This window comes from Balaenoptera physalus (genome assembly GCF_965194825.1).
Source record: "Balaenoptera physalus genome assembly, chromosome: 15".
Classification (NCBI taxonomy): Eukaryota; Metazoa; Chordata; class Mammalia; order Artiodactyla; family Balaenopteridae; genus Balaenoptera; species Balaenoptera physalus.
In genome coordinates, this window is record NC_138894.1 from 42,833,902 (window position 1) to 42,850,807 (window position 16,906).

Consider the following 16,906-nt stretch of genomic DNA (forward strand, 5'->3'; position numbering starts at 1 on the left):
TTCAGGAACAAGACAAGGATGCACACTCTTGCTGCTTCTATTTAACATAGTATTGGAAATCCTAGTCACAGCAATCAGACAAGAAAAAGAAATAAAAGGTATCCAAATTGGAAGGGAAGAAGTAAAACTGTCACTATTTGCAGATGACATGATACTTTATACAGAGAACCCTAAAGTCTCCACCTAAAAACAATTAGAACTAATCAATGAATTCAGCAAGGTTGCAAGATTAATATACAGAAATGCATTGTGTTTCTATATACTAATACTGAAATATCAGAAAGAGAAAGTTAAAAAAAAATCCCATTTGAAATTTCATCAAAAAAATCCCCACAAAACTTAGGAATAAACTTAACCAAGGAGCTGAAAGACCTATACTCTAAAAACTATAAAACATTGATGAAGGAAACTGAAGATGATTCAAAGAAATGGAAAGATATCCTGTGCCCTTGGATTAGAATAATTAATATTATTAAAATGGCCATACTACCCAAAGTAATCTACAGCTTTAATGCAATCTCTATCAAAATACCCATGGCATTTTTCATAGAACTAGAACAAATGATCCTAAAATTTATTTAGAACCACAAAAGATACTGAATCACTATGCTGTACACCTGAAACTAACACAATACTGTAAATCAACTATGGTTATGGTCTTCTAGATAAGTGTCAATTAACAAACCCAGATGGTCCAGTCACATGGACCAACCCCCTTATCACTCCTCAGTGCCTTTTCCTTAGCACACTCCAGCTTTTAAAAAGCCTGTCTTGGGTTTCAGCTACTGTTGACTTCAGTTCACACTGGGCCCTCTTCCCAATTACAATAGCTATTACTGAATAAAGTCTATCCTTACCGCTTTAACTAGGTGTCTGGCTTTGTCTTTGGCCATCTTCTGGTTTCTTGTGCTTATTCAGAAGGGGGACAGTTTCTGGTAGTTCTAGTCCTTCCACACCAGAGCAGCTTTAACTTTGACCTCGAACCACACAGCGCTGCCTGTCTTCCTCTTTCTCTACCCCACTCCAAGCCCCTCTTCCCCTGTTCTCTGACTTGGTTGGGGCCTTGTTCCCAAGCTGTCAGTTAAACTGGATATCTCTGGGCCAATTTTAGCCTCTCACTTCCCTTCACACCTTCAGATTCTATCTCCTCTTCTCTGGAATCTCCCCTCCCTTCCATTCTATATGCATTTGCCCTAGGTCAGAACGCATCATCTCTCTCTCTCTCTTTTAAAATTTATTTTATTGAAGTATAGTTGATTTACAATGTTGTGTTAATTTCTGCTGTACAATAAAGTGATTCAGTTACATATATATATATATCCCTTTTCATATTCTTTTCCATTGGGTTTATTACAGAATATTGAATATAGTTCCCTGTGCTATATAGTAGGACCTTGTTGTTTTTCCATTCTCTATATAATAGTTTGCATCTGCTAATACCAAACTCCCAATCCATCCTTCCCCCCACCCCCATCCCCCTTGGCAACCACAAGTCTGTTCTCTATGTCTGTGAGTCTGTTTCTGTTGTAAAGAACACATCATCTCTTTGTGGTTTTTTTCCAGGTAAAATGCTAATGGTTATATTTTAAAGAAATTTTATGTAGTTTTTATTTTTCACTTATGAGCACTGAAGAATGTATGTTCTTCAGAAACACTATATTTAATGTTCATACAGTACTTTATTATTTGGATATTTCATGATGCATTATACATCTACTCATTTTGGTTATTTCTATTGTATTGTTTATTTTTATTTTTATTTTTTAAAACATCTTTATTGGAGTATAATTGCCTTACAATGGTGTGTTAGCTTCTGCCCTACAACAAAGTGAATCAGCTACACATATACACACATTCCCCATATCTCCTCCCTCTTGCGTCTCCCCAAGAACACATCATCTCTTGCCTAAATGAATCTAATTACCTTTTAACTAATCTCCCTACCTCCAGTCTCCACAGAACTCCAGAGTGCTCCTTTTAGAATACTGAGCTGATCACCTCACTTTCCTTCTTGGAAACTTTCTTGGCTCTCCACTGCCTACTCCTTAGCAGGTACTTAGGGCTCCCCATGATCTCACCTTAACCTAACCGTCTCCCACCTCAACTCCCGTGGAACCTGTGATCACCATTCCCTAAACACATGGGGGTCTTCACATTTCTAGACTTGTGCTCACTTTCTTTTGTCATTCTGGGATAAATGGCTCCCTCTCCCCCCATCTCTGCCAATGATCAAAATTTTATTCTTTTTCAAGACCTAATTCAAGTACCGCCTCCTTCATGAAGGCATTCCCAATAGTTTGAGTTGAACTTGTTTCCCTCCTCTGTACTTCTACCTCATATCATTTTTGATGGTCAGGTTCATAATCCGGGTATAATTTATATACTATTAAATTTACCCCTTTTAGGTGTATAGTTCTATGAGTTTTGACAAGCATATACAGTTGAGTAACTAACCATCACCACAGTGAAGCAATAGAGTATTTCCATCAAACCCAAAAGTTCCCTTGTGTCTCTTTGTGGACAATTCCCTCCTCCCATTTCTAGGTCCTAGCAGTCACTGATCTGATTTCTGTCTCTATACACATTGTATTATTTAAATTTATTTTTGCATTTTCCCCTCTAAGCCTTATTTGTGTACACATCTTTCTCTCAGTAGGTTGTTATCTTGCAGCTAGAGAGCTGTAATCATTCCCCTTTGTATTCCTCATCGTTCCAAGCACAAGTTCCAAGCACATTTATTACATGCCAGGTCATAAATATTTAATAAAAGAAAAAGGAAGAAAAGGAAAAGAAGGAACGAAGAAAGAAAGAAAAGAATGAGTCAGAGAACAAATAGCCAAATGGCCCTAGGAGAGTTCTGATTTAACAATAGGGCAATCAACAGGGCTCGTGCTAGTTTAATGAATTATAGAGTTATTAATCTGAACTATAAAAGCAGCTACTCAAACACCTAATATAAAATATATTAAAGTTTGAATCAGCAAAACTGTCACTTTTTTGGGGAAGGAAGTCTTAATGTAAATGACATATAAGGTGTAGTACGGGGTGGGAAACACCCACCCACCACTGCCTCTGATCTCCTTGCATACTACAACATCACAACTATGATACGAGGCATTCTGTCCTTGGTATACAGCAGGTACACTTAAAACTTTCAGGAAGGGGGCTTCCCTGGTGGCAAAGTGGTTGAGAATCCGCCTGCCATTACAGGGGACATGGGTTCGATCCCTGGTCCGGGAAGATCCTACATGCTGCGGAGCAACTAAGTCTGTGCACCACAACTACTGAGCCTGCGCTCTAGAGCCCATGAGCCGCAACTACTGAAGCCCGCGCGCCTAGAGCCCGTGCTCCACAATGAGAGAAGCCACCACAATGAGAAGCCCGCGCACTGCAACGAAGAGTAGCCCCCGCTCACGCAACTAGAGAAAGCGTGTGCGCAGCAACGAAGACCCAGCACAGCCAAAAAAAAAAAACTTTCAGGAAGGTAATTACCATTTACTAAGTGCTCCCAAAGTCATTGTACTACATGCTTTTCAATGTTTCATTTAAATCTAACAACTACTCTCCCTTAGGTTAAAGTTACTAGTTATTTCTTGGGAAAGGAAATAAGTAATTAAAGAAAGTATAGGGGTATACCTCCAAGGGGAGGAACAGGTTAGAATTTTTATCTTTGGCTCAAGATGAATTCTTTTTTTTTTTTAAATAAATTTTATTTATTTTTGGCTGCGTTGGGTCTTCATTGCTGCACGCTGGCTTTCTCTAGTTGTGGCTAGCAGGGGCTACTCTTTTTTTTTTTTTTTTTTTTAATTTATTTATTTATTTATTTATGGCTGTGTTGGGTCTTCGTTTCTGTGCGAGGGCTTTCTCTAGTTGCGGCAAGCGGGGGCCACTCTTCATCGCGGTGCGCAGGCCTCTCACTGTCGCGGCCTCTCCCGTTGCGGAGCACAGGCTCCAGATGCGCAGGCTCAGTAGTTGTGGCTCACGGGCTTAGTTGCTCCGCGGCATGTGGGATCTTCCCAGACCAGGGCTCGAACCTGTGTCCCCTGCATTGGCAGGCAGATTCTCAACCACTGCGCCACCAGGGAAGCCCGGGGCTACTCTTAGTTGAGGTGCGCGGGCTTCTCATTGCAGTGGCTTTTCTTGCTGCTGACCACGGGCTCTAGGTGCACGGGCTTCAGTAGTTGTGGCATGCGGGCTCTAGAGCGCAGGCTCAGTAGTTGTGGCGCACAGGCTTAGGTGCTGCGTGGCAGGATCAAACCCGTGTCCCCTGCATTGGCAGGCGGATTCTTAACCACTGCACCACCAGGGAAGTCCCTCAAGATGAATTCTTTAGAGATTTTCTGAGTTTTTCTTCTGTGAAATCACAATAAGCAGGAAGGGACGAGAGTCTAGGGTAATAAACACTTTTTGACGTCTATCGTTGATCCATTCTGGGTACTTCTGATGTGTTGACCACGTTCATTTCAGAAGGCAACATGATGAGAAGGAATTCTAGTGTACTGTTTGATGAGGTAGTCAACTAAAGCGCATGCGTTAAATTTGTGCGTTAAAGGGGTGTAGTTAGTAAATGGGTAGAAATAAGAACTGCCTTCTTTCCGTATTTTGGTGTCATGGGAATTTAAAGTGATCATGCAACCACTCTTTTGAGATAATTTTCTCGGTTCTTAGAACAAGTTGGAAGATAAACTTTGGCCAATGTATTACACTATGCCCTTTGTAATTAAGTAACCCAAGATAATGTGTTAAAGTTTAGTGGAGATTTAAATTCCTGAGCTGATTAAAGAGAGCTGTTAAGACAATAAGCTTTTTTAAAAATGTAGTGTTAATATTACTCCTGAAGTTTCCAGATATTGTATAGTGATGATCTGCGCTATTGCTAATTACTTGTCAATCTTGTAGAATGGCTCAGAATTAAATAACAACTAAAAATAAGTATAACTCAACCCGAAGGCTGGAACCAGGGCAGGAAGATCACTATTTTTGTCTGGCTCCGGGTTGTGCTCCGTCCACACAACGTGGAGGCACTGAAAGATGTGGGGTTAGGGAGGGAAATGTTGTTTCAGGAAGATACGTCTGGATATGGGTGCAAATGGCATGGGGCAGAGAAGAGACAGAGGCAGATAGTCCATTCGGAGCTTGCTGCAATATCCAGGCTGACGTGATCAGAGAGGGGCTGGAAAGGGAATGTAAGAGATAAAACAAGAAAATGGTAGTGCCTGCGGCCAACACTGGTCGATGACCAGACCGAGTGGGGTTGGGTGAGTGAGGAAGAGAACTGAAAGAACGGCTTCGTGTTTTCCAAAGACCCAAAGTTTTCCGCAGAGGCCCCTGGACTCTTCTTCCATCCTTAGAGCGGAGGTCCTGGGACCAGCCGGGAAGCTCAAGCCTCAAGCTGGTCAGGCCAACAAAAGGCGCACAGGAGGCAAGACCTCTAGTCCCCCTTCCCTCCGCCTAGACACTCAGGCGTCCCTCGGGTTCCAACCCCTCTCTCCCCGCCGCTCAGGGTTCCCTGATCCGCATCCCCTTCTTCCGCCAGCGGCCAGCACAGCCCTCAGTCCCTCCCCTCCCCCGTGGGGCGCTGACTCGCCTGGCTGCCACGTCTCACTGATGACATCACCAGGGCCGCTCGGCCTTAGCCAATCCGCTAGGGGGAGTCCTAGCGAAGTCCTAGCCAGCGAGTCCGAGGGGAGGGGAGCAGGGAGGGGCGGAGCGGGGGGTGTTGGGAGAGGGGGGGAATAGGGCGGGCGACAACCCCTCAAGTACGCGTGCGCCAGAAACGCGGGGCTTGGCGGGAAGCTGAGTCCGGGTCGCGGCGCCGTACCGTTGTTCCCCAGCGCCTGCAGCCACGCTCGCAACTCTCTTTCCCGGCATGCCACGCGGTGCGGCCGCCCTTTGGGCTGTGTAAAGGCCCCTTGGTCTAAGGCTTTCCTATTTCCTGGTTCGCCGGCGGCCATTTTGGGTGGAAGCGATAGCTGAGTGGTGGCGGCTGCTGATTGTGTTCTAAGGGGACGGAGTGAGAGGAAGACGTTTGCTCTCTCGGAACAGCGTATCTCATTCCTCTCCCTTCGACTACCCGTGGCGCGGAGAGTCAGGGCGGCGGCTGCAGCAGCAAGGGCGGCGGTGGCGGCGGCGGCAGCTGCAGTGACATGTCCAGCATGAATCCCGAATAGTGAGTGCAGGAGAGCACCGGTCGGCTGGGTCCGTGGGCCAGCTTGGGAAAGCTTAGAGGGGGCGAGGAGGGCGGAGGCGGGGGCCTCGGCCGGGGTGAGGTGGGGGTGATGGGGCAGGAGAGGTTGGCGGCGGGCAGTCGGGCCCCATTGTCTGACGGAGGAGGGGCGGTCGGGGGGAAGGATCGGGCCGGAGGGGTGAGCCGCCCGGGCCTGGACCCGGTCTGGTTGGAGTCCTGGCCTGAGTGCCAGGCCGGTGCGGAGAAACAGTCTGGTAAGGGGGTTGGGGCGTCGGGGAGTCGTGGTGGGATCGTGGGAAGGGGTAGCTTCTCTTGGAGGCAGTGACTTTTGAAGGAGGACCTGTTTTTAAGGGGAGGGAGGGGATGGGGTGGGAGAACTCTACTAGAGGACACTGTTAGACCCTGCGCCCGCGGTCTGCGGAGCTGTCAGAGCCGTCGGGGTGGAAACCAGCTTTACTTGCAAATCTTGAGCTTGTTGGCTCTCTCTTCCACCCTCCGCGCCAGGTTGTAGGTAATATGGATGCTTTTCAGGATTGCGTGGGATTTAGGGGAATGGGTTAGATGGTGAGAAGCGATTTAAAATTTTTAGTTCTCTTTTTTAGTTTTTTCCTGGAGTTCTTTACGAACTCAGCGGTCCCATTGCCGTCCCAAAAACCTGGGCATTTGTGAGAATTTTTTATTTTTTTGAGGACACTACAGTCATTTTGCCATGTGTAGGTCAAGGGAAAAACAAAACACCAGCGCTAAAACCTAGGGACATCTTTGTGATATTACCAACTGAATGGAAGGCTTTGCTTTCAAGTTGAAAGAGAAACGAATGGGCTCTATGATAGATCTGTAGGGTTTGGATTACCTACTTGAATGCTTGCAGATAGGGAATGAGGTTCCATGACGTGTCATGAAAAGTTAATGCATTTCTTTTTCTTGCTTACTCAGTAAGTCATCACAGCAGATGTGACACACCTGGCACCTTTCCTGGGAACTGGTGTTCGCTTTCCTTGGGAAGACTTTCTTGGGTTCTCCTTAATGGCCCTTAAAAACATCCTTCTACAGTTTGCATATTGAAATTTAGGAATAATTGAAGGAGATTTAATTGGTATTCCTCTTCAGTGTCAGAAGGCTTTGAGGAAAACGGGGGAATTTTTTAAAGCAAAGATCAGTGTTTGACCTAAATGTTGAGTTTATTTGCTGCTTTGGTCAGTTACTGCTGAACATTTCCCCTAAAAGGTCCGCCCATGGGTTTAGCTGACTGTCATGTGTGTGTCACATGGCTCTTGCAAAATGCATTCTGACTTCAAGTTTTGTAATACTGTGGTTTGACGCTGAAATGTCCCTTTTTGTTCTAAATGGAAGCCATAGTATTTTATTAAAATTTTATATACCTTAAGAAGTTGAAGACAGTGTTCTAGTAGTGTCAGATTTGCTGTGTTGGTAGTTTTTTATCAAGGGCTCCAAGGACAAAGTTGGTTTTGCATAGTTGGGCAGAGTTGAACTTGAGGTCCCTAATTTAGTAGCTTTTCTGGCAACAGTAAAGTACATGGATTTTCCATTTTATGGAGGTTTTTCTTCTGTTCAGGGAGTTTCTTAAATTTGCTACATATATTTAGTACTGTAAATAGCTCTTGAAGGTTAGTTGGACAGAACCATGACAAATGATTTAGACTCTGAATTTGTTTCTCCTTTTGTAAAATAGGACAGTCATCTTTATTCCTGTCCGGGTAGTTGTGAGGCTCAAGTATATGTAGAACAATTTCGTAAACTGTAAGAGCACTGTAGATGGTGTACATCATTATGTGAGGCATTCCAGTAGTGCTGGGATTTAGGAATATAATCCTTACCTGCAAGGAACTTATAATAGAATATAAAAAATAGATTTTATATATGTTAAATACCAATACGTATGGCAAGTTCCAGATGTGTGGCATGGATTGGAGCCACAAGATTTTAAAAGAAGGTATGGGCTTGTGGTTGGCTAGTAGGGTTTAGAAAGATCTTATAGAAAACAAACCAGTAAGGGAGTTACTAGCATTAGATTTGGAGAAGCAGAGGGAGTGAGAAGGATTGTTCAAGAGGAAAGAAGAAAGAAGAATGGTTAATAAATGGCAAGGGTAGTAATTCTTAAGTAAATAGAGTGCCAAACCATTCTTTCTTTTGAAGACTCTAGATTAATGACCTCAACAGAATCAGTCCCAGAAATCATTTGTATATTTTTATGGCCTTGAGTGTGCCTGTACCTGGGCTACTGTATTTATATTCTAGACTGTCTCTTAAGTAAAATAACCTAGGAGTTTGGGAAAACGTTTCGAAAAGCACTAGTGAAAAGTACTAAGGTGAGAGGAGGTGGTATTTTATTACAGAAGGTCACAAAGGCAACCAGCAAGCAGATTTTTAGAAATCTGAGTTCAGCAGTTTCTTCTTTTTATCTTTAATAGTTTGTTACCATCATAAAAGTAGAGAAAAATCGGAAAATAGAGAAAAGAAGGAAATTCTTACAGTTTAATCACCCAAACACAAATCCATTTGCTTTAAAACCTTGTTCTAAACTTTAAAATCGCATGTTTTTTTCTTAAGTTAAAACTTTTAATGGATGAGTGCCTTTCATGATTCCACAGTGTTATCCTAATAGCTAACATTTATGGCCACTTATTATATGCCAGGTACAATATTGTACATTATAATACATGTGTATTATAGCGTATACTTTATATGCTAACTTGAAATAATAGTATACTAGGTAATGTTTACAGGTGCACCCCCAGATGTTCCTTGTTTTGGTTTATCATCTACTATTTATCTTAATCCTTTTAGAAACTTTCAAAATCTGCTTTATGGGTGCTGCTGAATTTGGTACTGAAAATGTGTTCTTGACAAAAGAAAAAGTTTGGTTCTCTCAGAATGAACAGGATTTTAGATTTATATAGGTAGGTTGACATACGATTACCTGTTGCTAGCTTTATTACTGGATGCTTTTACTTTATGATCTTTAAGTTGTAAGCTTTTGGTTTGGGAGTGAGGAGAATAAGAAATATGTCAATCAATGATTAAATTTTAAGCTTTTTCTTTGACTACTTTCTATGTTATTTGGCTGATTTGGGAGAAATGATGGCCCTGGGTTATCTTTATGGTAGAAATTAAGGGTAATGACTGACTCGCTTGAATTACAAATGCTGCAAACAAAAACAAAATGCAACTGAAGTGGAATCTGAGCAGTGGAAAAAGTAGATGGAAAGGATCAGAGCTTTCTTTTTTTTCTGGAGATTTGAGGAAAGATTTTGATTTTCCTGAGCTAGGTGGTGAAGCAGGCAGTGATTATTTCAGCACACTGCTTAAGAAATACTTAACATTATTCTCATACCAGAAGCATTTTTCCTAATCCATTAGCTTCTAGCAGATTTTTTTTTTTTAGTGTCAAGAAAATAATTTTGGCCGCTTCATCAAGGAGTGTGTTAAGAATAAAGTAGGTGTACCTATCATGAATATGCCAGTTAACTACGGTAGGAGGAACTATATGTAGTAGTCTCTTTGAATCGACTAGTTTAATGCAGAAAAAATTTGTTTAAAAAAAAATTTACCTTGTTTTTAACTTTTTAAAATATCATGGCTTAAGTTTTAGTCAGTCTCTTAAACTTTGTTTTCTGTCATGGTAGACTCAAGGAACATCTGACTTTTTTTTTTTTTTTTGCCAGCGCTCTGCCTTGAATAAATCTGTCTTTTAACTTAAGGGTTTAAAGGTAAAAACAAGTTAATCAGTTCTGTTATCTGTCTGACAGAGTGTAATTTCATTAATAAGTATATCATTACTGCCTTTTACATAATTTTTAGTTAGAATTTTTTTATTAGAAAAGAAGCAGAAATCAACTAAAAATAGATTTTCTTTTTGTTGGTTGCCTTGATGACTTTTTCGTCGTGTTGGTAATGATTTGAGAAATTCAAAGAAGTTTAAAGAAGAGGTATTCTCACTATTCAGAATATGATTATTGTCCGTAGAGAATCAATGTATGTAATTCTTTGGGTAATGTAAGTTACCAGTAGCTACATAGACTTTCCATCTTAAGAGTTTTGTGTGAATGGATGATCTTGAAGGATCATTGAAAGAAACTGAAATTTTGCATTTAAAATTTTCTTCTTCTTTTTCATCATAATTAGGTTAAAGTATAAGATGTTGATGGTTTCTTACATGTTCAAGGGTTTTGTTTTTTGTTTTTTGTTTTTGTCTTAAAGGTGGAAGAGCTTCAGAATCAAGTGTTCTCTTGCCGACTGTTTAGTTGACTTTTAAAGAGAATTTTGCTTTCTGAGTAATTTCTTTAATATTTCAGTTTTTATTCTAGAAGCAATCTTAGTGATTTATCTAAGTTATTATGATTAACAAGTGCTAAGCATCTTGCTGGATTCATATCCTATCAGCAGTCCTTTGGCCGTGTGTGTTTTCTCTCCTTGGCAACTTTTGATTGTACATATATGATGGTTTTACTATTTGTAGTTGTAATAGTTAAGTTTCATTTTTGATAGTTAAGAATAGCTTCCTTTTGCTAATGTTACCTATTCTTGTCTCTTTCCTAATATATAAAAACAGGGTTAAATAAAATGCTTTTTAAGATTTTGAGATTTTTAAAGATTTGCTAAAAAATACTTTGAGTGTTTTAAGATGAAGAGAAACCGGAAATGGGTGTAGGATGCCAGTGCATGAGATATTTTAGATGTGTAACTTACCTGCTTTTTACCACTGTTTGTCTGAACTACATTTTGGAGTTTTAGTAAGAGATTTAGGCAAAATGTCCCCTCCGCCCCTTTTGTTTTTTAATCTTACAGGGAGAGGGGAACAGTCAGACTATTCCACTGTTTTCTTGTAGAAGGTGGGGCTGAGAAGAGATTGCTTCTTTGATATCTGGAATAGAATTTAGGGAAAAAAAACAAAGTCTTGGCTTTTCTTTGGAACCACCCTGTGATGTTTCAGATTATAAAAGGGTAATGGTGTAATGATATTTTGGGGAAAAAAATAATCCTGAGGCCTTAGGGAACCAGAGAACAAGTGTTTGTTGGTTTGTTTACTGACTTAAACGTGAAGAAATAGGGTACAAAGGAGAGGTAGGAAATGAAATATTCCTACTTTTTTGTGACCATCAGTCACAAAAGTACATCAGTACTTTTGTGACTGATGGCTCAGTTGGTCAGAACACCCCACTTTATTAAATCCAAGATTGTTGATAGGTTCCAGTTGTTTACTCTGTTCCATGTTTATAGATTCCCAATTCTGACAGGTAGTGTTACCTTTGCTCACAAGGGTGACCACTCTTTGGAAACATTATTTTTAATAATAATAGCTACTGTTTAACAAGTGCTTACTCTTTGTGCCAGCTACTTGGCTAGGGTCTTTACCCAGGGCATTTTATGCAGTCTGCATCTCAAACTAGTGATCTTTACAAAGGAAATTGAGTGAATTATATAATTGAAGTTTTCTAGGAACAGTGATGGATTTAACTTGTCTGAATGTATTTTTTTTGAATAACAACAGTACTTAAGTGGAATTGTTCTTTGTCCTTGCTACTCTGCCCATAGATATTTTCCAGTAACTTGATTTAGGGCAGTTATTCTTAACCCATTTATGGTCATGTACCCCTAGGAGTATTTGACGAACCCTGTGGATCTGCTCCCTATGTGTATACATACTCATAACATTTTGCATGAAGTTGCAAGTTGTTCACATTCCCTGAGCCTATTCATGAACCTCAAGTTAAGAATGCCTGATTTAGAAGATTGAAAACAGAAAAGAGAATGTTCACTACCAATTCTTTTGAAATGTGGAAACCCAAGAGGGACAGAGTTTAATTTTAAATCTGGTATCCTGAACTGATTAATTTTGAAATGTGAGATTTGTTTGGGCATGGCTTTGTTTTGATGACCTAGTCTGTGCTTTTCCTCTCCTTTTATTAAAATGCTTACCTGTTTGTTTCTCATTAGGTTACTAATATATGAAGTGTTTCCAAGATTCTTGAAACAAAGGCACAGTAAGTTCACAGAACATTAGTGTTCACATTAAGAACAATGTCATCTCTGCAGTATCTTTACTACCTTAAAATTCATATGGATGTAATTAGGATAAATGCCTAGCCAAGTGTAATATGTAATATAGTCTTAATCGAATTAGATGGGATTTATAAAAATAGTTAAGTAGCCAGATTTATAAAAGGACATTTGAAGCAACTTTGTCAAATATACACTGGATAATTATTTAGTGCTTAATTTTTGGGTTGGTGGCTGGCATCTGTCCTCATAAAGAGCCACTGGGTTCATCACTTACTAAAGCTAATGTAGTCTGAACTCCAAAATTTACCATGCTCTTTTGAGCTGAACTAACTTATTCTCTAGTAAGACAAATGTTCTAAGTTAATTTAAACAGTGAATTACACTTTTCTTTATATTTGGTCAGGTCTTTATGCTAGTTCATAGGTGGTTTGATTCATTCTGATAGGTTTTATATACAAAGTAGGACTTAACATGTTTACTGACATTTTTATCATATCTGAGTATATATCATTGAGGGAATGTGGTGAGATATGAAAAAAGCAAAAAAAAAAAAAACAGCATTTAGAGTTGTAAACCCTAGGTTTAAGTTCACACCACCACTTACCTCATAAAAGTCATTTATGCCTTTTGAGCCTGTTTCTTTATAACGTGATTAGTACCGCCTCAGTTCTGAGTCTCAAGAGTAAACTGTACAGTGCTATGCAGGAGTTGACACGTGTATTCCAATAAGGGATGTTAGAATATATTTAAGAATATATGTAATATATATATGCAGGTGGTTTCAATTTTAATGTTTTTCTAACACATTTAATCATTACACATTGATCTCTGATCTTGTCTATTTGAAAAATGTTTTCAGTACAGATATTTAAAATCTTCCTGTGAATGTACACACACACACACACACACGCACACACACGCACACACAGTCTGATTTCCCTGGAAAAAAAGCTTGGTAAAGAAAATAGCCAGCCCTTTCTTTCTCTTTTATCAGTTAGACTATGCTAGGAGTTGAGGGGTTTTTATTTTTTAATTATAAAACACAGACTTTGCTCCCAGGTGCTTACCAGTTAAGAAGACTCAAGCTCAAGCAAGCATAGTCAATTTAACAGTATTAGCACAAATTAAATCTTGTGATATTTTTAAAGAATAAGATGGCATAATAGTGCAAAAGATTTGGAGAAGGGGCCTAGGATTTCTATTATTAACAGAAAGTTTTAGTTATATTGCTTTAGCTGGAGAGGAACAGAGCACTGAGGAGGACTTTCCAGAAGCCCTGACACTAGTCTTGGGATAAGGTCAACAAATAACAATTTGAGTTCCCACCACTAGTCAGAAGTTTTATGTCTGTCCATTATTTCCCCTAATAGTATGAAGAAATAGTGTCCTAATTTTATAGAAATCAGAGCCAGAGAAGAGTTAAATGGCTTGCCCAGGGGCATTCAGAGGAAGCAGTAGAATTGGAATTTTAACTCAAGGGCCTGTGATTTTACAGTCCAAGTATGCTGTTTCCAGTTTAGTGTGTGTGGTTAACTTCTAGGAATTTAAAATTAAGCCAGTTAATTAGGCAACTAGCATTTTTGTGGTCAGTTCTGTCTAAAATTCGTGATTGGAGAGGCCTTTTTAAAAATGTTAAGAAGGGTTTGTGAGGTATGTATTGTGAATGGCCCTTTGACTTTCTTCAGATCTTGTGTTGGGTTGATATTTAAAGCTTCTCTAGGCTTGAAGTTAATTATCTTATCCATTCTCAGTTTTTCTACCCTCCTGACTATTCTTGAATACTTATACTTGGGGCCTTAAAGTCATGGATGTCTTTCTGTGAGAAAAGCAAGTAAAGCAGAGAATGCCTGTCTCTTGCTGGAGAGGCAGGCACATTTGCTGCAGACCGTGTTACTGTTTCATGTGTTGCTAGACTTTGGGAGTTGTGATCATAGTACTTATAACTGTTAGCTGGTAATTTTTACACTTTTACTTTAGATTATACTGGTAAACTCCTGTGATACTTCGTCACCCATCCATCATCTGTACTGAAACTTTGGATAAATAGCTTCAAAGTTTTTGTCTGTAGCTCTTGAGATTTTTCATCAGGTTGCATCCTGATTTGGAGGGAGGAAGGAAAAATAATAATAATTGCCACTAATTGTGCTGCTGTACCAGACACTGTGCTAAATGCTTTAGAGACAATGTTTATAATCTTGACCAGAGCCTAATTGGGTGGTAGAGAGTGCTAATTGAACCTTTTTACAGATGAGGAAATAGAGCCTCATGGTGATAGGTAAGTACCTTACTTCAAGATCTTGTAGCTAGTATGTGATGAAGCCTGAATTCAAATACAGTTCTTTCCAGGTCTAAAACCCGTGCAGGCTTTGAAAGGTAAGGAGGTATGGACACTTACAGCCCCTCCTTGGTGCGTTTTTCACTAAATATTTGCTGTTATGTACGTGGTAAGACCATTTACTCTTTTGTCCTCTTGTATGGCTTACTACTTCTTCAGAACAACCAAAGCTTCCCTCATTTTCAGAATTCCAGCTTTGGATTTTTGGAACACTGTTTTAAACAGAGCTAAAGTGGAACCTGGAAAATTAATCTATTGTCTCAATATTTTTTTTTTATGTAGTTTTAGGGGTCAGTTATGGGGAGAGTTTTTTAAAAATTGCTTGGCTATTTTCTTAAATATGGTGGAAAGACTGTTGCCCTGTCAGATTCTTGGTAATTGTTTATTTTGACTAACAGGCTGCTTTTGTCCATAGCTGAAGGTTTATTTAGTTTTTTTATTAATTTAATCACAAAAGTAGTATGTACTCTGTAAAATTCAAATGATATAGAAGCATATGAAGTAACTAAAAGTTCTTACCTCTTTTATCCAGCCTGATGGGCAATTTTGTTGTTGTTGCTGCCACACCACATGGCATGTGGGATCTTAGTTCCCTGCCCAGAACCCATGCCCCCTGCAGTGGAAGTGCAGAATCTTAACCACTGGACCACCAGGGAAGTCCCCTGATGGTCAATTTTGAATTGTGTTCTGTGGAGCATACTTAAAGTGAGTGAAGAAGAAAAGTAGATGTCAAGCACAATTATTGCAGCTCAAGTTTTATTAATCATTCCATACCCCAAAGACTAATAGACTAGTGTGTAGTTTAAAAGTGAATTCAAGTTTATTTGGCCACTATATCATAATATCATAACCATGATTCTGTTTTAAATTTGTTATGTAAGCTTAGTTTTAGGCTGTTTTCAAGTATGATTTTATAAAAAGATAAGACTACATGATTCCTATCATGCAAGTGAACTTGTTCTAGGTGAAAGAGAACAAATTTAGGTTCCATTGAACTTTTTAAAATAGTAGGCCTTTTCTAAGATATACTTACAGCTGACACTGTGAAATTTGTATTTTGGGGGTACTGTTTGGATAAAAACAATTATACAGTTTTCCACTGTTTACTTTTGTCTTCCTTGGTGTGTTTCCAAAGGGTAGTTGAAACTTGTGTTAATGTCAGTCAGCTATCTCTTATATTCATTGACAGGTGAACTATGTCTGGTAATCCAAATTTTGTTTCATAAAAGAAGAAAAAAATGTTTATTCTTATTTAATCCAAAAAGTTGACTTCATATCTTTGTGGCTATATTGGGAATGTGCCAGTGCTGTCTGCTTACAACCTTGACCTACGCTACCTACTTAGATGTCATTTGTGTTAGGACAGGTATGCTGAAAGAACTTGTAAGGTTGTTCAGTCATTGAATAAATCATTGATTAAAAATTTTCCCTCCCCTCAAATGACATTTTTTTTTTCTGGTTAGAAAAGTAATACAGTCTGACTGCAGACTTTTTTAAAAATATAAAGAAAAGATCAAGTGTAATCGTACAATTTAGAAGTGTCCATTTTTTCCCCAAAATCTTTTATGTGTGTACAAATTTTTTTTAACAAAAATGGGTTATACTAGACAAACATAGTCTATAATCTTTTTACATAACAGTATCACGTAGTAGTCTCTTTTGAGATTATAGAATTCCGAGTAGTATTTTAGATTCAGCAACAAGCAGATTCATCTCCTACTTCATATTTTATAGATGTAGTTTGGTAACTTCATAAAAAGGAAAACATTTTACCTAAATAGAATTTTGAGTCAAAATGGGTTTTGGTAACTTTTTAAAAATATTGTTTCATGCTCTCACAATAGTGACATTTTTTAAGGTATAGAAAATGTTAATGCTTACATGCAAAAATGGCATGGGTATCACGATTATGTTCAGATCATAAATAATGGAAATAGAGGATCTAGAGTATTGCTGAAGTAGACCAGGAGTAGACTTAAGGAGAAACTGATAGCAAAAATAATTTTTCATTTGCTACTATATTTGACATCCCACCATCCAATTGTTAAAAGGTTGAATCTGCCCCTTTCCATCGAGCCTTAATCTATGTCAGTCTTAACTGTCTTACTTTCTCACTGAATTATTTCCACTTTAAATTAATATTCTCAAAAAATACTTGTGCCTCAAAAGCAAAGTTTTTATTTTACAGAATCCAGCATGATTTATGATTGTTGATTTAACTCAAGAAAACACAAAATATGTCTCTCATGTTTAAAAAATATCAGGGGCTAGCTTTTCAACGAGATTGTACCTATTTCACTAATGTCCTCATAGTTTGTTTTTCTAAAACCTTTTTATTTTGAAATAAATTTAGATTTACA

The 16,906-nt window shown here is 39.0% G+C and overlaps 1 protein-coding gene across 2 annotated transcripts in view; it reads left to right on the forward strand.

The window, feature by feature from the left end:
• The first annotated feature begins 5,913 nt into the window (after positions 1–5,913).
• RAB1A (RAB1A, member RAS oncogene family) overlaps positions 5,914–16,906 on the forward strand; it is a 36,999-nt gene continuing 26,006 nt past the window's right edge. The window contains exon 1 of one of the 2 annotated variants that reach the window (XM_082426666.1): positions 5,914–6,169. In XM_082426666.1, coding sequence (XP_082282792.1) covers positions 6,147–6,169 — 23 coding nt within the window. In that variant the 5' untranslated portion in view covers positions 5,914–6,146. The remainder of the gene's footprint in view (positions 6,170–16,906) is intronic. The other variant, XM_082426665.1, reaches the window with a different exon arrangement.